Consider the following 25,596-nt stretch of genomic DNA (forward strand, 5'->3'; position numbering starts at 1 on the left):
GAGTGTCATATATAATAAATAAATGGCCCCTTTGTTTTTTGTTTTTGTTCTTTTTTGTTTATTTGTTTTTTGTTTGTTTGTTTGTTTAGTGACAGGTCTCTCTATGTTAATTAGGCTGGTCTTGAACTCCTGGCTTCAAGTGATCCTCCTGCCTCAGCCTCCAAAAATGCTGAGATTACAGGCATGAGCCACCATGCCCAACCCCTAAATGGCCCCTCTGAAGGAGAGAAGTATTGAAGAAGGAGACTGTATTTGTTCAGTTTACTTTTAGCAGAGATTAACAAAAGTTTATTTTAGGCTCAAATTTCCACCAAGAGTGGGTGATCTCCAATCATGAATTTGATTTAATTTGAATTTGTCGCTGAATATAAAAAGAACATATGTTTAAGAGCATTTAGAACATTTAGAAAAAGTAGAAAGAAGGTAATTACAAATCTACGTAATTCCAACAACAGAGAAAACCATGTCACTTTAGTATTTTACGGTAAAAGTTTATTTTGAAAGTGAATTTAGTTCCTCACTTTAATAAGAATTTTCTTTTGTGTATTCATTTTATATTTTGTAGGTGGTGGTTTGATTTTTAATGTTACTTAAACTCTTCCTCATTAATCTGTGTTTTTTTTTTTTTTTTGCAGTGAATGACTTGATTTGATTAGTTTATAGATCAATTGTGTCTATCTCCTTGTGTCTTTAACAGGTCGAGCAAATATAAATACTAGTCTGCAAGGGAAAGCCAGAAAAACTATAAGTGATAGGTGGGAGAGTCAGCTGTGGAGAGAGAAAAAGTTTGGCTTAATAGATCACCTACACTACAGCCGTGTTTATCCTGAAAGTATTCCACGGAAATTTATGTTTGAACACAGAAAGTTTCTTAGTGACCAGTATAATTCTCAGCCTGCGAAATATGTACCACCAGAAGGAAGGCCCCCAAAACTTGATGATTTTAAGAGCGCCCGAAGCCTTGGACATTTTGAAGTAACCATACTAGGTAAGTTCACTGTTCTTTTTGCATATCATTAATTTAACATATTTTAAATATACCTACTATTTCGCTTTAAAAATTTAAGCCCTTCCCACAAAAACATTAAGCCCAAGGGAAGTTCTTGTTTGGCTCCAACAAAAGGAATGGAGCACTAATTATGGAATAAATGAAGCTCTAATTGTGTGCTTCTAAACACTGGCAAGTCCTTGGAAAGTATCTGGGGAGAGAAGAATGGGAGAACTAAGGGAATTTTCCTCATTCCTGACTATCAGTCTACTTCTGAGGCAGCTTCTGTTCTCCCTTAGCCACCACTTTCTTGCCTATATTCTCTGCCTCTTCATTCATTGGAACCACTGAAGGGTAAAGTGTAAGTTAAAGAGAAGAAAGAATACTAATCAAAAGAAGCCCCTACAAAAAAAAAAAAAAGATCTGTTTAGACCCTCAAGATAATAAAATAATCAAGTAACTGAGGTTGACTAGAAATAAGTTATTGAAAAAACTTCCCTTGTCTGATAAGAGAAAATAAGCTGATTTACCCAGGTTTTTCAAAATTGAGATGTAGCTATGGAACTTACAGAAATTTAAAGAAGTCAAAACATTTTAAAACTTAGATTTTTTTTGTTTCTGAAAGATGAAAAATTTACACACGAAAAAATTCTAAAACAAAATCTTAGTTTAAATGACTCTCAGTGTCAAGCAAAACAATGCATTTGTGTTTCACAGGAAGGTCTTAGTACTAGGTCTTATTACCTTAAAATGAAGGAATGAGGAAAAAATTATTAGCAAATTAACTTAATGACCGAATAATGTAGTTCATGGATTTTTACATTTGTAGTACTGGACATCTTGGCCAGTTAGCTCAGTTGGTGAGAGCGTGGTGCTAACATTTGCAGTCCTTGGATGAATTGCCTTGATCTTTATCAAGATTCTCTTTTCCCTTTTATTCTCTCCCAATCCCTCTTCCCTACCTCCTCACATATAAATATGTACAGACATGTGAGTATGTATGTAATCTATGAAAAGTCTGAATTCTCACTGACTCCATTAGACAACCACAGACCTAAGTTTCAAATGCTTTTTCACTAGAATGTATTACTTGGTCTCTTCAAGTAGTTCATCAACTTTAGTTTTGTATCTAGGAAACAAAAATTATAGCAAAATTTCCCATCCATCAAAAAAATAATAATCATGGATAATGGATACAAAAATTTAGAAATAATGCGTAAGACCTACAATTTTATAGCAGAATAAGGTGACTATGGTCAATAATAATTTAATTGTACATTTTAAAATAACTAAAAGAGTATAATTGCATCATTTGTAACTCAAAGGATAAATGCTTGAGGAGATGGATACCCCATTTACCCTGATGTGATTTTTACATATTGCATGCCTATATCAAAATATCTCATGTACCCCATAAATATATACACTTAATAACCACAAAATTAAAAATTAAAAAGGTAACCATGGAAATGATGAGTTCATCTAGAAACATAGAACTTGATTTTTTTTCTTACTTTTAACATGTTAGTGCTCTATTAAAACAGCTTGACTAAGACTTCTCAGCTGTATTACATGTAACTATAAATTTGTGTAGCTTTGGCTATGAGTCAGCTAAAAGCAGGAATCAAATGTGAAGAAGGAAATTTCATCATTCCTCCCACTAGCTTTAATCCATGTTAGAAGTATGCTGTTTCTATATATATTTTATATCCTACATTTTTCCAAGGATGGTTTACATAGTTAAAAGACAGTGGAAAATAAGCCATTTATGAATGAAACAAAACAGAACATTTTAAAGGAAGCACAAAAGTAGGTATTACTAGGTACTTGCAAATAACCAAATTTCTACCATTGGCAATAATTTTCTGTGTTTTCTGGCAGGAAGGGAGAAGAGTTTTTTTTTTTTTTTAGTTGTTGTTTTTTTTTCTGATGAGATATTTAATTTTAAAGCCAAACAAAACCTTGGATATCTTCTAGTCTTACCCTTGGCTAGGTAAAAGCCAGGCCATGATTGGAAATCAGATCTCCTGATTCTCTAAACGTATCATCTGTTGCAGAGAAAACAATTACATATAGGAACCCTGCTATTTTTTCTCTCAAACAAAATTCATGTCTGAATTAACTGTATGAAACTTCAACTGTAGTTTTTTTTAAAAAGTTATGTAAATGATCTTCAGATAGTTGCTTTGTGCATCAACATTTTAATATACCTAATCAGTATAATCATTAGTCATACCTTAATAAAGCATTTCTATAAAGGAATATATTTTCACGTTATTATTATATAATCCAAGTACTTCACGCTCTAATAGTTTAACTTAATGAAGGGATAAAACCTAGAGGACTGGGATAAATGGTACTGGATCCAGTGATTCTCATACAGTCTTGGTGGGAGGTGGTAGCTTATCAAAGTCATCTACAAGAGACCTACTCATACTTCTTAGAATTCTGATACACACTAGAGAAGCAGCCCATTCAGTCTACTCCATTCATAAGAGAGACTTATTGCCACAGAGAGAATGCCACTGCCAAGAACACATCCTGTCCATCAGGTAAAAAGGAATAGATTAAAGGTTGAAAACTACTATGCTTTAAGTAGTACTTGAAGTATACATTGTCTATACTTCAAGTACTATCTATATTCATATCTTCATTCATTCAAGTACTATCTACATCTATACTTCAAGTACTACTTGGAATGAGAGTTGAATATCTGATGTGAAAGTGCTGAATTTGTCATATCTTTTATAAAAGTATGAACCCAAGTTGTATTATAAGACCAGACAAATGGTTTGTATATATTTTAAGCATGGACATGAGCAATAAACTCAGAAGAGAGGAATAAATCTCTTATTACTGTGCTATTTGTTAAAAGGTAGAATCCTAAAACTGAAAGATGACTTTAAGTGTATCTTATACAAGGTGGCACACTTGGTCAGTAAAGGGCCAAGTAGTAAATGTTTGAGGTTTTTACAGGCCATACAATTTCTTTTGCAACTACTCAGCTCTGCTGTATTAATGTGAAAGCAACCATTGACCATATGTAAATGAATGCACATGGCTGTTTGAAAAAAGCTATGTACACTAAAATTTGAATTTCATATTTTCATGTATCATAAAATATTGTTCTTTTGATTTTTTTAACTATTTAAAAATGTGAAAGCTATTCTTAGCTCATGGAATGTACAAAACCAGGGGCAGGCTGAATTTCCATCCCCCCCAACCCGCCGGTCATCGTTTACCCTGTTCTAGACCCCTGTTCTTAGTTAAGACTGCCTAAACCAATCCAGGCAGATAAATCTGTATGATGTTTAAGGTTCTCCAAGCACGAAGATTGTCTAATTTAGTGATACTATCTTCTAGTGGTTTATTATACCTCTTCAATATCTTGCAAGTCTCTAGAAGACCTCATAATTTTGAAGTGCCTTATTCTTGGAGCCAAAAATGTTATTTGGACCACAAACCTGTTACTTGGTCATTACCTCTGACTGGAAGGGTGAATTGTTTTTGAAAACATTGAGTAGAATTATTAGTCTTCCTTCTTTCCCACAGTCCTAATGGCTCTCAGCAACCACCAGCTTGGTACCATGGCAATGTCAGAAACCTATCCTAGAAGCACTGGTTCTTGCCTTTAAATTCTTGCTGGGCCATCTCACTTGCCTCAAATCAATAGATTATAACCATTAAAACCTCAGCTCATTGCCTACCATGTAAGATCACACACTTTAAATAGAATATATTGAGATGAAGTAACGCACTAGATTTTCAGTGCCCTTAGCCCAAGTACAAAATGTAAAATCTGTCGGTCAGTCTTTCCCAATTTTAAGAATTATTTCTCACCTTAAATATAAGAATACACCTTTCAAAAGTTTTAATTGAACTTACAGATGTTATAGTGTATCTTTGCTCTACTAACACTAATTTGGTTACCCATGAAATCTGATGAGTCAATCAAAGTTTAAGTCATTTCCTCAATTTTCATTTGACTTCGATAATTAGGAACATAATCCAGCCAGCCTTTCCAAGTCTCTGAAGGCTGCCTATTTGTCTTTTAAAAGTCAAAAGATATAAACCCCAATAATAGCATTAATTGGTAAGGGAATCAACATTGAGGGAACCCAGTGCTACTCAGCTAATCTTTCAAATAGGCTTTCAGCAAGAAAGGCAGCATATCCCAGAGGTAGAAATAATTGATCCTGAGCCCACAGGCTAATACCAAGGAGGGAAAGAATTATATTGGTCTACTTGACTGCTTTAACAAAAGAAAATATAAAGATGAGTAAAGCCTTATTATTTCAGTGTATCTATAGTATATTAAATTACCTTGATGTCACAATTAATGTTATTAAAATTTGAAATTATCTTTTAAATGCATTTTACAGTAAAGGAAAAGAACAAACCATATGACAAATTTTTCCAAAAAATGCTTTGACAAAAAAATCTAGAAAAGATTATTTTAACAGCTCTCCTTACATCATAGCCATTTTTCTTGGGGTTTGTACAGGATATTTGTGTTCATTTCTTGGTAATGGCAATATGGATGAATTTATATTTGAATGCTCTTGCACAAATGTCTTAAATTCTATTATTGAAAAATTGTAGGTAAAATGCACACATGTATATTTATTTACTCAATTTAAGAAATATTTACTGGGCAGCTACTGTGTGCCTAGCAGTCTTCTAAGTGCTAAAGTCACATTAGTGAACACAACAGATAAAAACCCTGCCCTATGAGAGCTTGTAGTAGAGTGGGGTGGTGATAAGTGCTAAGAAAAACAGGTGCTGGAGAGTGTTGTAGTAGGAAAGGGTTAAATTTTAAATAACAGAGGTCTGGTGGAGAAGTAGTTATCTGGGGAAAAGCCATTCTAGGCACAGAGGCAGCAAGCACAAAAGCCCTGAGGCCTATTGACTTAAACGTTTGTACTTTGAACTCTAGTGGTTTGTTTATTCGTTTGTTTGTTTTTGAGACAGGTTATCACTCTCTTGCCCAGGCTGGAGTACAGTGGTACAATCTTGGCTCACTGCAACAACCTCCACCTCCCGGGCTCAAGCAATCCTCCCACCTCTGCCTCCAAAGTAGCTGGGACCACAGGCGCACACCACTACACCCAGTTATTATTTTTATTATTGTATTTTTAGTAGAGACAGGGTTTCACCATGTTGCCCAGGCTGGTCTCGAACTCCTGGACTCAAGCAATCCACCCACCTCGGCCTCCCAAAGTGCTGGAATTACAGGCATGAGCCACCACGCCCGACCAGAACTCTAGTTTTAATCAAACAGCTCAGTAAAAAATTCACTGATAATGCTGAAGCTCTACTCCCAATATTTTATAATGTAGAAAGCAACTCAAAATAATATCAATAACACACTAATATGTCTACTTTCTTGAAAATATCAGGATTTCCAAATTCTGATAGTTTCTCAGTTTTAAGGCGTCCTTCCTTTTTTGTTTGCAAGTTGGAATGGTCAATGGTAAATTTAATGCAGTGTTTTCTTTTTATTAAAAAATAAAATTAATGATATATATCTAAGTTAAATCTAGTCTTAGAATCAAGGATATAAGATACCAGCATGGGCACATTCATATGAGTCTTGCAGCATTGCTAGGAGTTGTGACGTGGCTATGCTTCTTATAATACTGAATTAGAATTCTTGGAAAATTCTAGATAACATGATTATTTCAATTTATGGCTACCAAATTTTAATAATCCTTAGAAAGCGCTAAGTGGCCTTTAGCTGTATGTTAAGTTAAATATATGAGATTTAATGTCATTTCCTCATAAAAAGCAAAGAACTTGCGTTTCTGGATTGATTTGCAGCTTAACGAGAAGGATTTGGTTACCCATCATTGGCCCGTACTCAGTACTTACGAATCACTATAAGGGATGAATCAGAGAAATATTAAGGTCATAGAATCTAGCTGACTAAATATCTGGGAAAGACCGAAAAGGAGGAGTTAAGGATAACTCTCAGGTTTCTGATTTGGGTCACTAAATGGGATTCATAGTTTTGAAGCTGTGCTCTGTGTGTTTGTTTACCCTTACTCTAGCCAAGATGGTCTTTTACTCTGGTCTACACCTTTGGCTTGTGCTATTCCCTGCCATGCCTAAAATGCCCTCTTCTCTGTTTATTTAAATGCTATTCATCCTTTAGTACATAGCTAGAATTCTTTTCTTCCTCTAGGAAGTCTTTTTTATCTACCCCAACTGACATTGACCCACATAAAAAGATGACAGCCAAAGGTCAGGATTCACTTTAGTTCTTCCCCCTTAGCCCCTTTTCTAGCACAACCTTGTATGGCCCTAATGGTGAGTGTGCGAACCTTGTCTTGTATATTTGAGGACAGATGAGATCTAGCTACTACGTCATCCCTGACCTTGCATTAGTCAGATATCCTTGAGTCCAAATGGCAATAAGGGAACGAATAGTCATCTCCAAACTCCCCTGCCCCAGAATAGCACCTGTCCTAAATGACCAAGGAAACACTCTACGTGTCATTTATGTGACCATGCTATCCTTTGGATAGTAAGATTCCAATCTTCCATCAGTAGGGGAAACCTTTTGAACTGTTATTTCCAGCAGTGGTGAAAGGCTGCACTGGAGTGTCTACTCTTTCAACAAATACCATGTATTCATAAATTGCAATACTAGGAGTTTAGTCTCCAGTTTTCAAACACAGGTTTTTTCAGATCTAAAGCTATCTGGAACATGTTGGGATCAAACCAGCAAACTCGGCATCAGCACCACATGCTAACCCACTGAACTTTTAATAATGTATGAATTTTCTTTAACAGGTCTGAACCATGAGATAGCAATCGATGTTGCATTCCTACCCATGTATTGTCCAGAAGATATTCGAACATCTCAAATAGACACACTGTTGACCTCCATGAATTACAGCTGTGCATATCCACAGGACACAACTGGAAATGACCGATTGCCAGGTCCAAGAGCGGTTGCGGGTAAAACAATCTCAGTGTTCTTTTCACTCAGAAAAAAAAAATAATTATAAACAGCCCTAACCTTAAGATTTTATTATGTAAACAGTTTTAGCTTTAAAATTTAATGTAGTTTTAATTAAAGGGTTATTTGGTAAATGTTCCCCAAGACTTATAAATGAGAATATGTCTTTTAAATAAATTGAATAGCTGTTTCTACTCTAGGCAAGCATTAAGAATATTATCTTATAATACAACTCCAAGTATAATTATTTCATCAGACATAAGTGGTATGCACATGGAACAGTACAAATTCTACTCTTTTCTTCCTTTTTCTCAGGCGACACAATTTGTCCTTTCACCTTGTAATTGCCTGAAATTGCAATACCTCTATAGTATAATACAGTAAAATTGTTCTTTCTTATAAATGTTTAGTTATTCCAGTGCTATGCAATAAATTTCTTGAGAACTGCTAGGAGCATATGTATTCCCAATAATGAAACTCTTCAACCAGCTAATTGTTCAGGTTGCTGCATAATATGCTGAACTCTAAATTGTTTCTATGTACCTATAAAATTATCTGTCCAATTATAATTGCCCCATTCACGTTTTTTTGTTATTTCTAATTCCTAATCATGTGGTAAAGTTTCTAGCAGTTTTCATTGAGCTTATCAGGATATTACATTTAAAATGGCTTTTAAGAAAGGCCTTATTATCTTGGGATTTTGTGGCGGGTCTTTCTAAGCTGATGAAACTCTTGAGTGTATGTTGTTTTTGAACAAGTCTTATGAGCTGTGCCTGATGACAAAGTAATTTGGGGCAGTAACAGTTGCTGCAAATTGAACTTGGGTACCTAATTTTATAAGAGATGATTTTTTTTTATTTTTTCCACAGTCCATTTTAGAGATGATGTACACTTGCAGTATTACTTTCTACATTGGAGCTCCTTAGACTTTCAGTAATTTCACATTTCTTAATTAGTGCCCTAACATGCAGCTTAAATATTTGTGCACTCATATATGCTCATGTTTCATATAATATCCACTTATGTTATGTGTCTTCTGCTGTATGTCTATACTATTATTGATATAAAATACCAGTTCAGTGTTCTCAGCTAACTGCTTGGTGCTAGTGCCAGTATTCTTCCATTAGTCACTAACATGGTCATATGAAATATACCTGGTACCCTTCTGACAACACAGGTAATATTTGAGATGTGAAGGATAAGAATCACTAGGGAAGAAAAATTAATTGGTAATCACAAACAAAGTGGTTCATTTTGAGAGGAATACCATGTTTTTCATGACATAGCATTAATAATATGTATAATATAATAATAATAATAGTGTCCATTTAATTCTGTGCCAAGCACTGTACCTGGGCATTTTATATGGTACAACTAATCCTAATAAGAATCTCACAAGGTGAACCTTATTATCCCCTATTTATAGATAACTAGACTGAAAATCAGAGAGATTCACTAGCATGAGTAAGCTAGATTTTGAAACCTGATCCGATTCCAAACTTTTTCTTTCCTTTCATGATTCTCAACTGAAAGATAAAAATAGTTACAAAATGATATAATGCAGTGTCTCATGGTATAATACTAGTGTCATCTTTCAAACATTCTTTATAGTTTCTTTTTTATTACAAAAGCTATACACATTAATAATTTAAAAATTCAAGTAGTACACAAAGGTACCAGGTAAAAATGAAAGCTCCCCTCCTTGCCTTCCCAGGTCCAGCCCTTTCCACCAACTCACTCACCTATTCTCAGGAGATAACCAGTATTATTTGAACTCTTTAAGAAATGATTTTTGCATATGAAAGTATGTATTCTATTGCTCTCTCTCTTTCTCGAATAAATACACAAAAATGGAATTAGTAAACATATGGTTCTATATCCAGCTTTTTCCCTTTGACAGTATGTCTTTGACATATTTCATATTAGTATATAGAAAGCTACCTCATTCTTTTTAATAACCGCAAAGTATTCCACTGTGTGGATGTGCCAAAATTTATTTGACCAGTTTCCTACTGGTAGATATTTAGATTGTTTCCAAATGTTTTTGCTATTAACAAACAGTACTGCATGAATATCCATTATGTGTTGTGTGTGTGTCAATAAAATCTTTACACTTGTTTCACTTAAGATAATGACCTCCAGTTCCACCCATGTTCCTGGAAAAGACATAATTTCATTCTTTTTATGGCTAAATAGTATTCCACAGGGCATACTTATACAAGAGATATGTGACTTTGGTAGATACTGTCAAATGGTTCTCTAAAATGGTTATGCTAATTTACACTAGAACCAAAAGCAAGAGTGCCACTTTACTCATGCCCTTGTAAAAACTAGATATTATTGGTCTTACTAATCTATGGTGGATAGATAAGCAAAAATATATATTATTATTTTGATTTGCATTTATCAATTATTTCTGAGCTTTAAAATCTTAATACATTTCTTGGCCATTTATATGTTTTTTCTTTCTATATACTTTCTATGCTAGTTTTGCCTTTCATTTGTCTCTATTTTTTCTTAATAATTTGTAAGTTCTCTTTGCATATTAAAGAAATTAACCTTTTATCATGTGTTACAAAGACTTTTACCCAGCTTGACATTGTTTCAATGGGATGTTTGTTTTGGTTGTTTAAGTAATTTTACTCATATGTACTCAAATACACTAGACTTTTTATCTTGTAGCTGCTGGTTTTATGTCATACTCAGGCATCACTCAGATCAAGACTACATTTTTTTAAATTCACTGTCTTTATCCAGCACTTTTAGAGCTTCACCCATATATACTGATATATTTTTATTGCGATAAAACATACAGATCAAAATTTACTATTTTAACCATTTTATATGTACTATTCAATGACACTAAGTACATTTACAATGTTGTGCAACCATCACCACTATTCATTTCCAAAACATTTTCATCATCCCAAACAGAAACTCTGCACCCATTGAACAGTAACTCCCCATTCTCCCCTCTCCCAATCCCTGGGTAACAGCTATTCCACTTTCTGTCTCTAGAAATTTGCCTGTTTTTCATTCCTTTTTGTGGCTATGGCTGAGTGATGGTCTTGGACAAGATCCAGGAGAATTCTCTGAACTACCAGGCAGAAACTCTTGTTTTCTTCCCTTACTTTCTCCCAAAGATACTCTCTCTCTCTCTCTCTCTATTCTGAGCCACTTGAAGCTGAGGCTGGAGTGACACAAGCTGCCCTGTAGCCACCACTATGACTGCACTGGATCAGACCTGAAGCCAGCACCACTCTGAGTCTGGCCCAAGGCCTGCTGTAACCACTCGCTGGCTACCACCTATGTTCACCTTATGCCCTAGGGCTCTATAGTCAGGCGGTGGCAAAGCCAGACGGGCCTGTGACCTTCCCTTCAGTGCAGCTAGTTCCTCCAGTCCACAAGCAGGTCCAGACGTGCCATCCAGGAGTCAGTGACTAGAGTCAAAAATCTTAGACGTCTACCTGGTATTGTATTGTACTGTAGGTGAGCTGGCTTTCAAACAAGACACAGTCCTTCCCCCTCTTTGCTTCCCTTTCCAAAGGCAGGAGGGACCTCATCCATGGCTATCAGCACCACAGGCCTATGGGGAGCACTGCCAGACCTCCACCAATGTTTGCTTAAGACCTATGGGCTCTTCAGTCAGCTTGCGCTGAATGCTGCCTGGCCTGGCACTCACCCTTCATGGCAGTGGGCTCCCCTCTGGCCCAGGGCAGGTCCAGAAATACCATCTAAGAGCCAAGTCCTGGAATCGGGAACCCCAAGTGCCCACTTGTTGCTCTACCTCCCTGTGACGGCACTGGTATCTAACATGCAAGACAAGTCCCCTTTACTTTTCCCTCTGCTTTTCACAAGTAAATGGGGTCTCACCCCAAAGCCACCACAGCTGAGAATGTGCTGAGTCTCACCTGAAGCCAGCCAGTCTCAGAGTCTCACCCAAGATCCTTGACATAGTACCTGAGGTATCACTGCGGGTTATTCAGGGCCCAAGAGCTCTACAGTTAGCAGGTGATGAATACTGCCAGCATTGGATCCTTTCCTTCAAGGCACTGGGTTCCCTCCTGGCTTAGAGTGTGTCTAGAAATAACATTTGGGAGCTAAGGCCCGAAACAAGGTCTTCACGACTCTGACTGGTGCCCTATCCTGCTATGCCCTATCTTGCTGTGTCTTCTTTGGAGAAATATCTATTCAAATGCTTTGCCCATTTTTTCCCTCTCCTCTCCTCAAGCAGAAGGAAGGGGCCTCTTTGGGAGCCATAAGCTGTGCAGCCTGGGGTTAAGGGAGCGGTGATGCCAGCACTTCCTTAGACACCCTGGCTGATGTCTCAGTAGGTTGTGTCTCCCCCCCACCCCCGCGCACACACACACACACACACACACACACCCCGCCCCGGTACACTGTCTCTGAGTCCAGTTCAGCACTAGGACTCTCCTAGGAGCTGCAGTCCTTGTAGCCTAGACTGCCTTTCCAGTTTATTTAGGACCTCAGGGCACTTCAGCCTGTGGTGGTGAGGCTTGTGGACTGCTGGGATTAGTGATTCCTTTCTAGCTAGTGCTGGTTTCAATGCTCCATCCATGAGCAGGCATCCGCTGAATTTGGTCCACTTTTGCTTTCTGCTGTAACAAGGGCAGCACTGAGTTCAATGCCTCACAATTGCTGGATCTCCCTCTCCTCAGGGCACAGAAATGCTCTCTGTACCCTGCCATGGCTGCAGGGGGTGGGGAGTGGTATTGGTGATTCAGGAGTGTTTTTTCTACTTCTTCAGTGCCTCTTTCAGTGATATGAAGTTAAAACCAGGTACTGTGAGTGCTCACCCGACTTTTGATTCACATGAAGATGTTTTTTTGTGTGTGTAGATAGTTGTTAAATTAATGTCCTTGCCAGGGGAGGGGTGGGAGACAATTGGTGGAGCCTTCTATTCCGCCCTCCTGCTCTGCCTCCAATCCCTCAACTTGATTTCATTTCCTTTGGATACATACCCAGTAGTGGAATTCCTGGATTAAATGGTTATTCTATGTTGCACTTTTTGAGGAACTGCCAAGCTTTCCCATAGCAGCTGCACTATTTTACATTCCCACCAGCAATGCATGAGGATTCCAATTTCTCCACATCTTCACCAGCACTTGTTTTCTGTTTTGTTTTGTTGTTGTTGTTGTTTTGACAACAGCGATCCTAATGGATGTGAAGTGGTATCTCATTGTGGTTTTGATTTGTTTTTCCCTAATTACTAATGATGTGTTAAGCATCTTTTCATGTGCTTGCTGCCCATTCGTATGTCTTCTTTGGAGAAATATCTACTCAAATGCTTTGCCCATGTCTGAATTTGATTTGGGGGGTGTTGATATGGCTTCATCTTTACAACTTAAAATTTTAATCCATTTGGAATTTATTTTTGTGTAAAGAATGAGATAGGGATCCTTGGCCAGGCGCGGTGGCTCATGCCTGTACTCCCAGCACTTTGGGAGGCCGAGGCGGGCGGATCATGAGGTCAAGAGATCGAGATCATCCTGGCCAACATGGTGAAACCCTGTCTCTACTAAAAATACAAAAATTAGCCAGGCGTGTTGGTGCACGCCTGTAGTCCCAGCTACTCAGGAGGCTGAGGCAGGAGAATCGCTTGAACCCGGGAGGCGGAGGTTGCAGTGAGCCGAGATCTCACCACTGCACTCCAGCCTGGCAACAGAGCGAGACTCCATCTCAAAAAAAAAAAAAAAAAAGAGTGAGATAGGGATCCAGCTTCATATTTTTCTCCAAATAGCCATTTATCCCAAGTCATTTATTGAATACTGATTACTGATATGATATCCTACTTGGTGTCATCTTTAACTTTGAAGTCCAAGGATATCATTTTGGAAGTACAGCATAATATGGAAATGTTTTAACACATCTAAGAAAACAATTTTATTATTCTCTAGGTAATCAAGGTTTCCCTTATTAGTTTCAGAGACAGGAATACCACACTGTATTACAATATCTATTGGACTATGCTCAATTACAAAGCAACTCTAAAGTCACAGAGACTTTAACTCAAGAAGTTTATTTCTTGCTCAAGTCTGATGCAATCAATCATCAGCTCTCTTCCCAGCAGCAATTCACGAATCCAGTCTGCTTCCATCTTGTTGCTGCCCAAGCAGGAAAAAATGGCTTCTAGGGTCGTCAAGGCAGAGGAAGAAAAAGATGAAGGAGATGCTGGCTTTTAATTACGCTGGACCAGAATTGACACATTACTTCTACTTGCATTCTCATTTGCAAGAACTAAGTTACATGATCCCAGCCTAGCTACAAGGGAAGCCAGAACACTTTGTTTTTTCCTGTGACCAAAGAGAAGAAATGGAGTGGAGAACACATAGTGTTGCCTTTGTCACACTTACCTTATGCATTTGTAAGGTTCCTAAAAATGTATAATTTTTGTAATTCTAGCAATTTAAAATGAACTGAAGAGTAGCTCGTTTTATTAGGTAAAATCTATAGTCCTTTTTAAAGAATTTTTATGATATAAATACTATCCTAATTTCATAATAGGTTTCCTTAAGTAAAGATTATCACTGCTAATATTTAATTGAATGCTTGCTATGTGTCAACTACCATTCTAAATGCTTTATGTGTATTTAATCCTCAAGATACCCTATGATGTAGGTACTAGATAAGCAAATTGAGGCATAGAGAAGTTGTCATTTGTTCAAAGCATTACACAACTAGGCAGAATTACCTGAACAGAAGACTTATTTATATTTTATGTTGTGGATAGAAGTAAGTCATTGTTCATAAAAGTCAAAATATGATAACAATTAGAATTATCTGTTAGCATCAGATCTCAAGATCTTGAAATCTTTCCAAAGCATCTGGATTAAAGTCCACCCACTCAAGGCAAAAGAAAATTATATAGTACTACCAGTTGTAATCATTATGATTTAGTGAACTTACACAATTTTAAATCATTAATTAGATCTTTTGATAAGTCTAGCAGAGATGGATTTACTGTGATGCTAATGTAGCCTAAATTTGTACAAACCCCTTCTAAAACCCATTTGGCATTCTTACATATTTTGTATTTTTTCATTAAAAAGTGCCCCCAAATAGTGTACCCTTGGGGTCCCACAAAACCTGGATCTACTACTATATTGTAGCACAGTTTTGTAGAGATGTAGCTCTAGCATAAAAGATTAAAAGCAAATGCCTTCATGCCAGCTTGTCTGGATAAGAATCACCATGTGACTTTGCTTGTTACTTAACCTCTAAGTGTTTTCATTTTCTTATATTGAAAATAAAGTATTTTTATGCGTAGCCACTAAAATCTGTGATGCATTATCTTAGCAGTAGTCAGCTAGTGTTTTAAGTTTCCTTAAACACCTGGAGCCCAGAAATGAAAAAGAAAAAATATATTCTCCCAGTTTTTGTAGATTGACCCGGAGTGGTAACACTCCTTCGACACTTAGCCAGGCCATTTACAATTCTGCCTTAGCCTTCACTTTCTGCTTGCTCAGAGCATGAAGGTCAGCCACAGATGAGTGATTAGAGTCTTCTCAGCCTTTTTCTGACCATATGTCTGCCCTGGGTATGCATGTGGCCTTCTTGATTCCCCGTTGTACAAAGGAGCTTTTAAAGCCCACATTCCACCATATATATCTTTTCTCAGCTTCTTTCTGCCCAGGATTTTTTGGTTTGCTTCTTGCTTGTCCCAACTTTATAACCTGCCCAGCTGCACTGGCTAGTATTTTTGTCTTTAAATGCGTTCAGCAATGCCACCACCAGAAAAGCCATGCCAGCTGTGGGAATGCTCCAAACTGGGTAAAACAAAAGTAAACCCTTGCATCTTCCTTGAGGGAGCTACTGTAAAGATGAGAACACATGACCACATCTTTGAGAATAATGTCTGCATTGCTCCCTTTGGTTCTAGCAACCTGCACTAGAAGTGCAAGCAGCCGTCTTCATGACTGCCCCTTATCTGCGGAGTGAGGAGTGGTAGGCAAGCAATTTAAAACACCACAGCACACTCTACCCACCGTGTAGCAGTTTATTTCTTTATTAATTTTTCCCTAGTTGCTCTAAGTTTTTGTGTAGATTCTAGAGTTCTGCAAAAGTTGATTCTAAGAGTTTTTGTCAGCTTATAAGATGCTTTATAGAAAGACAGGGCCTTGGAACTCGTTACTCTGCCATGTCACTCACCTGATCCATTTTTTTTTTTTTTTTTTCTAAGAAGCGAATTGTCTTACTGGAGACCTGATACATTTTTCACAGAGTTTCTCAAGAGTATCCAAAGATAAGTTTTAATTAATAAAGCCACTTTAAAGGAAATACACTTTAAAAGATGCATCAGTTACACATATACACATATGTATACATATATTTATGTGGTAAAATATATAAGGCAAATACAGTTTTGCTTTATGGCTTATAGTTTTACAAAAATATTGATAATTGAATTTCAAAATAGAAAACTTTATCTTTGCATTCCTTTGAAGTATACCAATAAGCTATTTATTTGGAAGCTTGTAAATGACCTTGAAAATATCTGAATTTATTTTGCTCCACCAAGAGCAAAACAAAAACCCAAAAGCTAAATGTGGCTTTCGAATACCAGTTCATGCTTTGACATTGTTAGTGTATCTGTTTGATGTGTTCACCTCTATCTGCAGAAGTTGCCATATGATTTTGGTAAATGCATGTAATTAATTGGAGGGAAGAGGAAGAGGATGGGACACAGTGTTAATATTATAAGAAAAAATTAACAGCTTATGTGATACTAAAGTCAAGTAAATATTTAACTATTTTACAGTACTTACCATCTGCTTTTTACTTTTAGGTGATATTATAAAAGCGGCAACTGAACTGGATAGAGTGCATATCGTCGGTATCTTGGATATCTGTAATTTGGGTAATAATAAAGTGGAAGTCTATTTGCACAAGATTTATAGTCCAGAGAATACTTCTTAAAAGTTAGCAAATGAAATTATTACAGATTATACGAGTGTACTGCTTTAAAGATATTCCGTCATTTTGCTGGTAATTTCAGTAACTGTTTTCAGCAAGAATATTACATGAGCTCTAAAGTTATTAAGCAGTTTTATGTTCGTTTTGTGTTTAGGGAGCTAAAACACTTCATTTTAGATTCATTATTGAAAAAGGTCATCAAAGTAATTTTTATGTATAAGGAAATTTACCTTGCTTACCTTACTAGTATGACTATTATCTTGACTTGTAGTAATTTATGTTCACTATTCCATTTGTGAAGTGTACTTTCATTCTAAAGCCTCAGTATAAGGCATCCTAACTTACAAGAGTAACTTTCCATGGACATTTAACATCCTTCCAATTTTATTCACATATAATGGGAAATTTTGAATTGCCAGTTTGAAGACTGTTCTAAAGTGTTCAACCTGCACTTCTCACAACCAAGGTAGTTTGTATCATTTTCAAAAGTACACATTATTAGGGTCTAGTTGCCCCTGGTCCTTAGCTTGCTCAGCTGCAAAATAAGCATGCTAAATTAAATTGTCTTAAGGTTTTTCCACTTCATTTTGTGACTTTGTGTGGTTCGAATTTCTCAGTATTTTAACCAGTGTGTTGATGTTAAAGTCAAAGGCTGCAGTATATCTATATTCTTGGTGTACTCCTTGGTAGTTTCAGTATATGTAATGTGAGTTTAAATAGTGAAATTGTATCTCATATTAACACTTCAAATGCTCATATTGAAAATGGAAAATAGTAAATACGGGAATTGATTTTATTCTGGTTGTCTATAATACTTCATTTTAAATGTAAATGGCCACTCTGCATTTGCAAGGCCCCGGTGGTTGACATCTGTGTGGTTTGTTAGATGAGACAAAATGACCATTAAATGAGTTTATAGATTATTCTGTATCAAGATAAATCTGATTCCAGTTAAGCTATAAACTTGTGGGATTTCCTTGTAGCCCCATAGTTCTGTGACTTCATTTGCTATACACTTTAAATGTGTTGAGCAGCCTATGAACCTAAAGACATACTGCAGTTTGTTCATAAATGTGTTCAGTCTTTTATTCTTTATGATTGTGTGTAAATGTTAATTAAATAGTGGATTCCTCTCGTGTTACAGTTTTGAGTGAATTATTAAAGAAGTTAAAATGCAATAACTTTTTGGTCTCCTGTCTCATTTTGAATGAATTTGATGCGTTTCCTTCATATTTTTGGCCTAAATGTATACTTACTAAATGAGCCAAGATGATTCTTCCATATGGGTTTAAAGACTGTTGTCAAAACAAATCTGAACTATATTAGCTTTTTGAAAAATTATATGCACATTTTCAGTGAAAATCAAGCAATATCCCTAAAAGAACTCAAGTAACTCTGATGTTATTCTAAGGTTATTGTACCTGACTTCTAGTAGCTTGAGACCTAGAAGTTGCCCCTAACAAGGTTTTAATATCTATTTTGTAGATGGGGAACTGAAAGAGAAAAAGACTAAATGACTTAATGTAAATCAGTAAAGACAATTTAATGGTAAGGTCGAGCTTATATTCCAAAGTCTATTTCTTTAAACTCTAATTAGAGCAAAAAGTAAAATGTTTGAGGCTGGGTGTGGTGGTTCACGCCTGTAATCCCAGCACTTTGGGAGGCCAAGATGAGTGGATTGCTTGAGCTTAAGAGCTCGAGACCAGCCTGGGCAACATGGTAAGACCCCTGCATCTAAAAAAATAGGAAAAGTAAAATGTTTAAATAATAATACAATTTCTATTAGTATATTAGATCACTACACAATAGATTGTATGCCTTGGGGCTCATGAAATAATGAGCTAAATTATTGCAGCTTATATTCAAATCTTGGAGTGTCCACTCCATGCCTAGCACTGAGCTAGCACTAGGAACACAATACAATACAAACAAAAATAAACAAGGCCCCTATTCTCATGGAACTTAAAAGTCTCATGGAGGAGAAACACATCCAAATAATTGCACAAATAAGTGAGACAAATGTGTCAATGGAAACGTGATTTATATTAGAGCTTTTTAACAAAGTGGGGGGTACTAGGAAAGTTTTTCCTGAGATATAAAGGACATGCAGCAAAAGGTGTGTTTGACAACTGAATAAGGACTGATATGGCTGGAGTGCAGAAAGTGAGATACAAGATGAGACAGGCAAATAGACAAAAGCTCTTACAGACTGTACCATCTTATAGGCTATGGCAAAGACTTTAGAAGTTTGTATCTTTAAAGCACTGGGAAGCCATTGAAAGATTTGTGGCTAGTATATGCCATGATTCAATTCCTGTTTTAGGATGGTCACTGTCTGCTGGAAGGAGAACGGATTATAAGGAGATTGGCAGAGACTGCTATAATAGATGTACCCTAATACCTGTTCTCTTCTATAGTAATAGATCTCCCAATATTTATCTGGAAACAAAGCCACCTAGAATAAAGAATACCTTGCTCTGCTTCCTTTGTAGCTAAGTAGGCCCGTAGGCCCTATGACCAAGTCCTGACCAACGGGAGTGAGCATATGTGATATGTACAGTTTTGGAACCATTCCTCAAAGGTTAAGAGGGAATGTTTTATTTCCGTCCACCCCCCTCTTCCTGCTAGCTGTAAAGTGAGCATAGTCATGAGACATTGTGGATCACTCAGAGAAGAGCAACACCCTAGGGATGGCAGAGCAACCAGCTATTAGGAGCCGAGGTCCCTGTCATTGTGGAGCTGCCATACCAGCTTTGTACACTGCTTACCACAGTTTTGGCTGTTACATGAGACAAAAAATAAACTATTTTCTTTAAGTCACTGTTATTTTGAGTATCTGAACAGAAGTTAAACCTGTATTCTACAAATGTAGGAGGCAAAGGTGAAAGCAAGGAGACCAGCTAGGTAACAAATAATATTGAGAGAGGTAGATAAATTCAATATAAATTTTAAAGGTAACATTAAAATGCAGATTTTGTTACAGTTAAAATATAGATTTTTAAATGTAATAAGTACTTTCATTCAGGTACTTAATATTAAGTACAAGTAGTTGAAAAGGTCTAGTAATGTTAAATTTTGACAGCAATATATAGTAGTGGTTCTAAAACTTAGCTTCATATTGGTATCACCTAGAAAGCTTCATAATTACTGTGCCTGAGATGCACCTCTAATTGGGGTGTGGCCTGGGCACTGGAGTAGTTAAAAGGTCCCCAGGTGATTTTAATGTGCAAATAACTTTGCAAATCATTGGTATATAGTGCTGTTTCAAGCATTTGTTAGTTTTATTAGAGCTCAAGCATCACACAATGCTTTAAACTCACCGCCTATTTAGGCTCTGTAATTTCATGTACTCTTAATTCTGCTTTATTATGAATTGTGCTGCTGGGAAGGAAAATATTAGAAATTGGTAATTTGTAAACAAGTTTTTCACAGAGCTCTAGTGCCTTTCATTTGGAAAAGACCTTATAGATAAATCCTAGTCTAACCTTGTTTATTGTGCAAATGAAGTAAAGGTCCCAGAGAGATTTTTATTTTCCCAAGGATATGATACTAGTTATTGCAGAGTTGGCACTTGTGGAAAGTTTTGGGTTGTGAGATGCTCCATAAATGTTCAGAGTACCACTTAAAGTAAAAGTAAACATCAAACATTTATAGATTGGAAGTTGAAGCACAATTAGTTTAAAATGAAATGGTAGCAACTCATTTGTCAAAACCAGAACTAGATCCAGTTACTATACATCATATAGAAGTTGTATGATCTAAAGTTCTTAAACTTGAAAGTGCATAGAAATTACCGGGAGAGCTTATTTAAAAAGCAACTTCCTAGGTTTCCCCTCAGATTTTGATTCAAGATGATGGAGGGTGGGACCCAAGAACCTTCATTTTAGTAAGCTTCCAAGGGATCCTAATGTAGGTGTTCCACAGACAAACTAAAAACACTGAATAAGCACTTAGACCATTCACCTTGCAGCAAATTATCTTAAGAGTTTAAAAAAAAAAAGAAAGAAAATTGTATTGATGGATATTTATTATTTTAGGACTAATTCTACTCAACTGCAAATTTTTAAAAACAATTGAAAATTGTATTTGCAAGTTATGACTCTCTGAAAACCATAAAAGGAAAATGTAAAAGCACTTATGTGCATTATATATGACGATGGTTACCATAACGTCATGTACTTCAGGTGGAAGCAGAGCAAGATGGTCAAAAAGAAGACTCCACCAATTATATGCACAAAAGTAACACAAAATTGAACAACTATCCACACAAAAACACCTTTATAGGAACCAAAAATCAGGCAAGTGATCACAGTACCTGGTTTTAACATATTAAGGAAGGAGGCACTGAAGAGGGTAGAAAAGACAATCTTGAATTGCCTACACCACCCATCCACCAGCAGCAACCATGTGGTGTGGACAGAGAATCTGTGTGCATGGGGGAGGGAGAGTGCAGTGATTGTGGGACTTTGCATTGGAACTCAGTGCTGCCCTGTCACAGAAGAAAGCAACACACGGCAGAATTCAGCCGGTGCTCACAGAGGGAGCATTTAGAACAGCCCTAGCCAGGGGAATCCTCCATCCCAGTGGTAGGAACCTGAATTCCAGCAAGCCCCACCACCACAGGCTGAAGTTCTCTGGGGTCCTAAATAAATGAAAGGCAGTCTACGCCACAAGACTGCAATTCCTGGGCAAGCAACAGTGCTGTACAGGGCTCACAGGCAGTGAGACACTGGCTAAGGCAGCCAAGGGAGTGCTTGCATCACCCCTCCCCCAACCTTAGGCAGTGCAGCTTACAGCTCCAGGAGAGACTCCTTCCTTCTGCTTAAGGAGAGGAGAGGGGAGACTAAAGAGGACTTTGTCTTGCAACTTGGATACTAGTTCAGTCAAAGTAGGATAAGGTACCAGGCAGAGTGCTGAGGCTTCCATTCCAGGTCTCAGCTACCAGATGACATTTCCAGACACACCCTGGGCCAGACAATAACCTACTGCCTAGAAGGGAAAGACACTGTGCTAGCAGGATTTATCACCTGCTGACTAAAGAGGCCTTGGGTCCTGAATAATCGGCAGTGGTAGCCAGGCAGTACTCACTGTGGGCCATGGGTGAGACTCAGAGACATGCTGGCTTCAGGTGTGACCCAGCACATTCCCAGCTGTGGTGGCTACAGGGAGAGACTTTCTGCTTGAGGAAAGGAGAGGGAAGAGTAAAGGGACTTTGTCTTGCAGCTTGGGCACCAGCTCAGCCACATTGGGGTAGAGCACCAAGCAGGCTTCTAGAGTTCCTGATACCAGGCCTTTGCTCCTGGATGGTATTTCTGGACCTTCCCTGGGTCAGAGGAGAGCCAGTGCCCTTAAGGGAGAGACCCAGACCTGGAAGCATTCACCACAGGCTGACAGAAGAACCCTTGGCCGTTAAACATCAGCGGTAGCCAGGCAGTACTTGCCACAGCCTGGGGTGGTGATGGCCACAGGAAAAAACTCCTCCACTTGAGAAAAGTGGAGGAAAGGGTAAAAAAGATTTGGTCTTGCAACTTGGGTACCACATCAGCTTCAGTAGAATAGACTACCAGGTAGATTCCTAAGGTCCCAACCCCAGCCCTTGGCTCCAGGATAGCATCTCTGGACCCTCCCAGGATTGGGTGAGGAACTTGCCACCCTGGAGGGAAGGACATAAGCCTGGTTGCATTTGCCACTTGTTAATTGTAAAGCCATAGGGCCTTGAGTAAACATAGGTGGTAGCCAGGAATGGTCACCATGGGTCTTGGGCAAAACCCAGTGCTGTTTGCTTCAGATCTGACCCAGCACATTTCCAATGGTGGTGGGAACAGGGGTACTTGTATCAACCCTCACTCAGCTCTAGGAATTTCAGCACAGAGAGAGAGATTCTGTTTGTTTGGGGGAAAGTAAGGGAAGACAACAAGAGTCTCTGCCTGGTAAACCAGGGAATTCTTTTAGATCTTACCCAAGACCACCAAGGCGGTAACTCTGTGTGTCGACAAGAGACACAGAATTACCGGGTTTGGAGTGCCCCCTAATGAAGATATGGCTGCAGGGACCAAAGACTTAGACCACAATACCTAAGTCCCTTTAAAGACTTGGCAAGCTTCCTTAAGCAGGATGGGTACAAACAAGCCCAGACAGTGAAGACTGCAATAAGTACCTATCCCTTCAATTTCCAAAGTCCACAAGCATCAAGGCCATCCAAGCAAACATTACCTCACCAAATGAACTAAACAAGGCACCAGTGACCAATCCTGAAGAGACAGAGATATGTGATATTTCAGGCAAAGAAGTCAAATGAGCTGTTTTGAGGAAGCTCAAAGAAATTCAAAGTAACATGGAGAAGGATTTCAGAATCCTATCAGATAAATTTAACAAAGAGATTGAAATAATTTTAAAAGAAGCTGAAATTCTGGAGCTGAAAAATGCAAATGACATACTGAAGGATGCATCAGTCTCTCAACAACAACAAAAAGATCAAGCAGAAGAAAGAATTAGTGTGCTTGAAGACAGCCTATTTGAAAATACAAAGAGAAAATAAAAGAAAAAAAGAATAAAAAAGAGTGAAACACACCTACAAGATCTAGAAAATAGCATCAGAAGGGCAAATCTAAGAGTTATAGGTCTTAAAAAGGAAGTAAAGAGATCAGGGTTGAAAGTTTATTCAAAGGAATAATCATAGAGAACTTCCCAAACCTAGAGAAAGATAGGAATATTCAAGTACAAGAAAGTTATAGAACAGCAGCCAGATTTAACCCAAAGAAGACTACCTCAACGCATTAAGTAATAAATTTCCAAAGGTCAAGGATAAAGAAAGGATCCTACAAGCAGTAAGAGAAAATAAACAACTAACATACCAAGGAGCTCCAATATGCCTGGCAGCAAACTTTTCAGTGGAAACCTTACAGGCCAGGAGAGAGTAGCATGACATATTTAAAGTATTGAAGGAAAGAAGCTTTCATCCTAGAATAGACTATCCAGATAAAATATTCTTAAAACATGAAGGAGAAATAAAGACTTTCCCAGACAAACAGAAGCTGAGGGACTTCATCGACACCAGACCTGTCCTATGAAAAATGCTACAGGGAGTTCTTCAATCCGAAAGAAAAGGATGTTAATGAGTCATAAGAAATCATCTGAAAAGACAAAACTCACTGGTAATAGTAAGTACACAGAAAAACACAAAATATTATAACACTGTATTTGTGGTATCTAAACTACATATATCTTGAGTAGAAAAACTAAGAGATGAACCTATCAAAAATAAAAACTACAACAACTTTTCAAGAAATAGGTAGTATAATAAAATATAAATAGAAAAAACAAAAAGTTAAAACATGGGAGGATGAAGTTAAAGTATAGAGTTTTATTAGTTTTCTCTTTGCTTGTTTGTTTGTTTATGCAATCAGTGTTAAGTAGTTATCAGTTTAAAATAATCAGTTATAAAATATTATTTGCCAGCCTCATGGCAACCTCAAAAAACCTACAACAAATACACAAAAAATAAAAATCAAGAAATCATAACACCAGAGAAAATCACCTTTACTAAAGGAAACACAGCAATGAAGGAAAGAAGGAAGAGAAGACCACAAGACAACCAGAAAACAAATAACTAAGTGTCAAGAGTAAGCCCTTAATTATCAATAATAAGATTGACTATAAATGAACTGAACTTTCCAATCAAGAGATAGACAATGACCGAATGGATGAAACAAAAAACAAGACCCGACTATCTGCTATCTATGAAAAACACACTTTACCTCTAAAGACACATATAGACTGAAAATAAAGGGATAGAAAAAGATATTCCCTGCCAAAGGAAACCCAAAAAAGAGCAGGAGTAGCTATCCTTACATTAGACAAAATATATTTCAAGACAAAAATTATAAGAAGAGACAGAGATCGTTACATAATGAAAAACAGGTCAATTCAGAAAGAGGATATAACAATTGTAAATGTATATGCACCCAACACTAGAGTATCTAGATATATAAAATAAATATTATTAGAGCTAAAGACAGAGAGACCTCAAAAAATAATAGCTGGAGGCTTCAACGTCCTACATTCAGCATTAGACAGATCTTCCAGACAGAAAATCAACAAAGAAACATTGAACTTAATCTGCACTATAGACCAAATGGACCTAGTAGATCACGAACCACAAAGACATTGGAACACTGTACTTGTTATTCGGCGCATGAGCTGGAGTCCTAGGCACTGCCCTAAGCCTCCTCATTCGGGCTGAACTAGGCCAGCCCGGCAACCTCCTGGGCAATGACCATATCTACAATGTCATCGTCACAGCCCAACTTACAGGACATTTCATCCAATGGCTGCAGAATACACATTCTTCTCCTCACCACGTGGATCGTTCTCAATGATAGACCATATATTAGTCCACAAAACAAGTTTTTAAAGTTCAAAAAATAATGAAATTATATCAAATATATTTTCTGCCCACAATGGAATAAAACTAGATATCAATAACAAGAGGAATTTTTGAAACTATACAATCATATAGAAATTAAATAATATGCTCCTGAATGACCCATGGGCCAATGAAGAAACTGAGAACAAAACTAAAAAATGTATTGAAACAAATGATAATAGAAATACAACATATCAAAATGTATCATATACAGCGAAAGCAGTGCTAAGAGGAAAGTTTATAGCAGTAAGCACCTACATTTTAAAAGTAGAAAAACTTCAAATA

The 25,596-nt window shown here is 37.2% G+C and overlaps 1 protein-coding gene across 2 annotated transcripts in view; it reads left to right on the forward strand.

The window, feature by feature from the left end:
• The window catches only part of RADX (RPA1 related single stranded DNA binding protein, X-linked), a 67,093-nt gene extending 49,029 nt beyond the window's left edge, over positions 1–18,064 (forward strand). Inside the window, exons 12-14 of one of the 2 annotated variants that reach the window (XM_054544078.2) lie at positions 698–988; positions 7,784–7,951; positions 13,894–14,433. In XM_054544078.2, coding sequence (XP_054400053.1) covers positions 698–988; positions 7,784–7,951; positions 13,894–13,964 — 530 coding nt within the window. In that variant the 3' untranslated portion in view covers positions 13,965–14,433. Of the gene's footprint in view, positions 1–697; positions 989–7,783; positions 7,952–13,893; positions 14,434–16,758 lie in introns of those variants that run through there. The other variant, NM_001133558.2, reaches the window with a different exon arrangement.
• Positions 18,065–25,596: the final 7,532 nt, after the last annotated feature.

This window comes from Pongo abelii, chromosome X (genome assembly GCF_028885655.2).
Source record: "Pongo abelii isolate AG06213 chromosome X, NHGRI_mPonAbe1-v2.0_pri, whole genome shotgun sequence".
NCBI classification, from domain to species: domain Eukaryota; kingdom Metazoa; phylum Chordata; class Mammalia; order Primates; family Hominidae; genus Pongo; species Pongo abelii.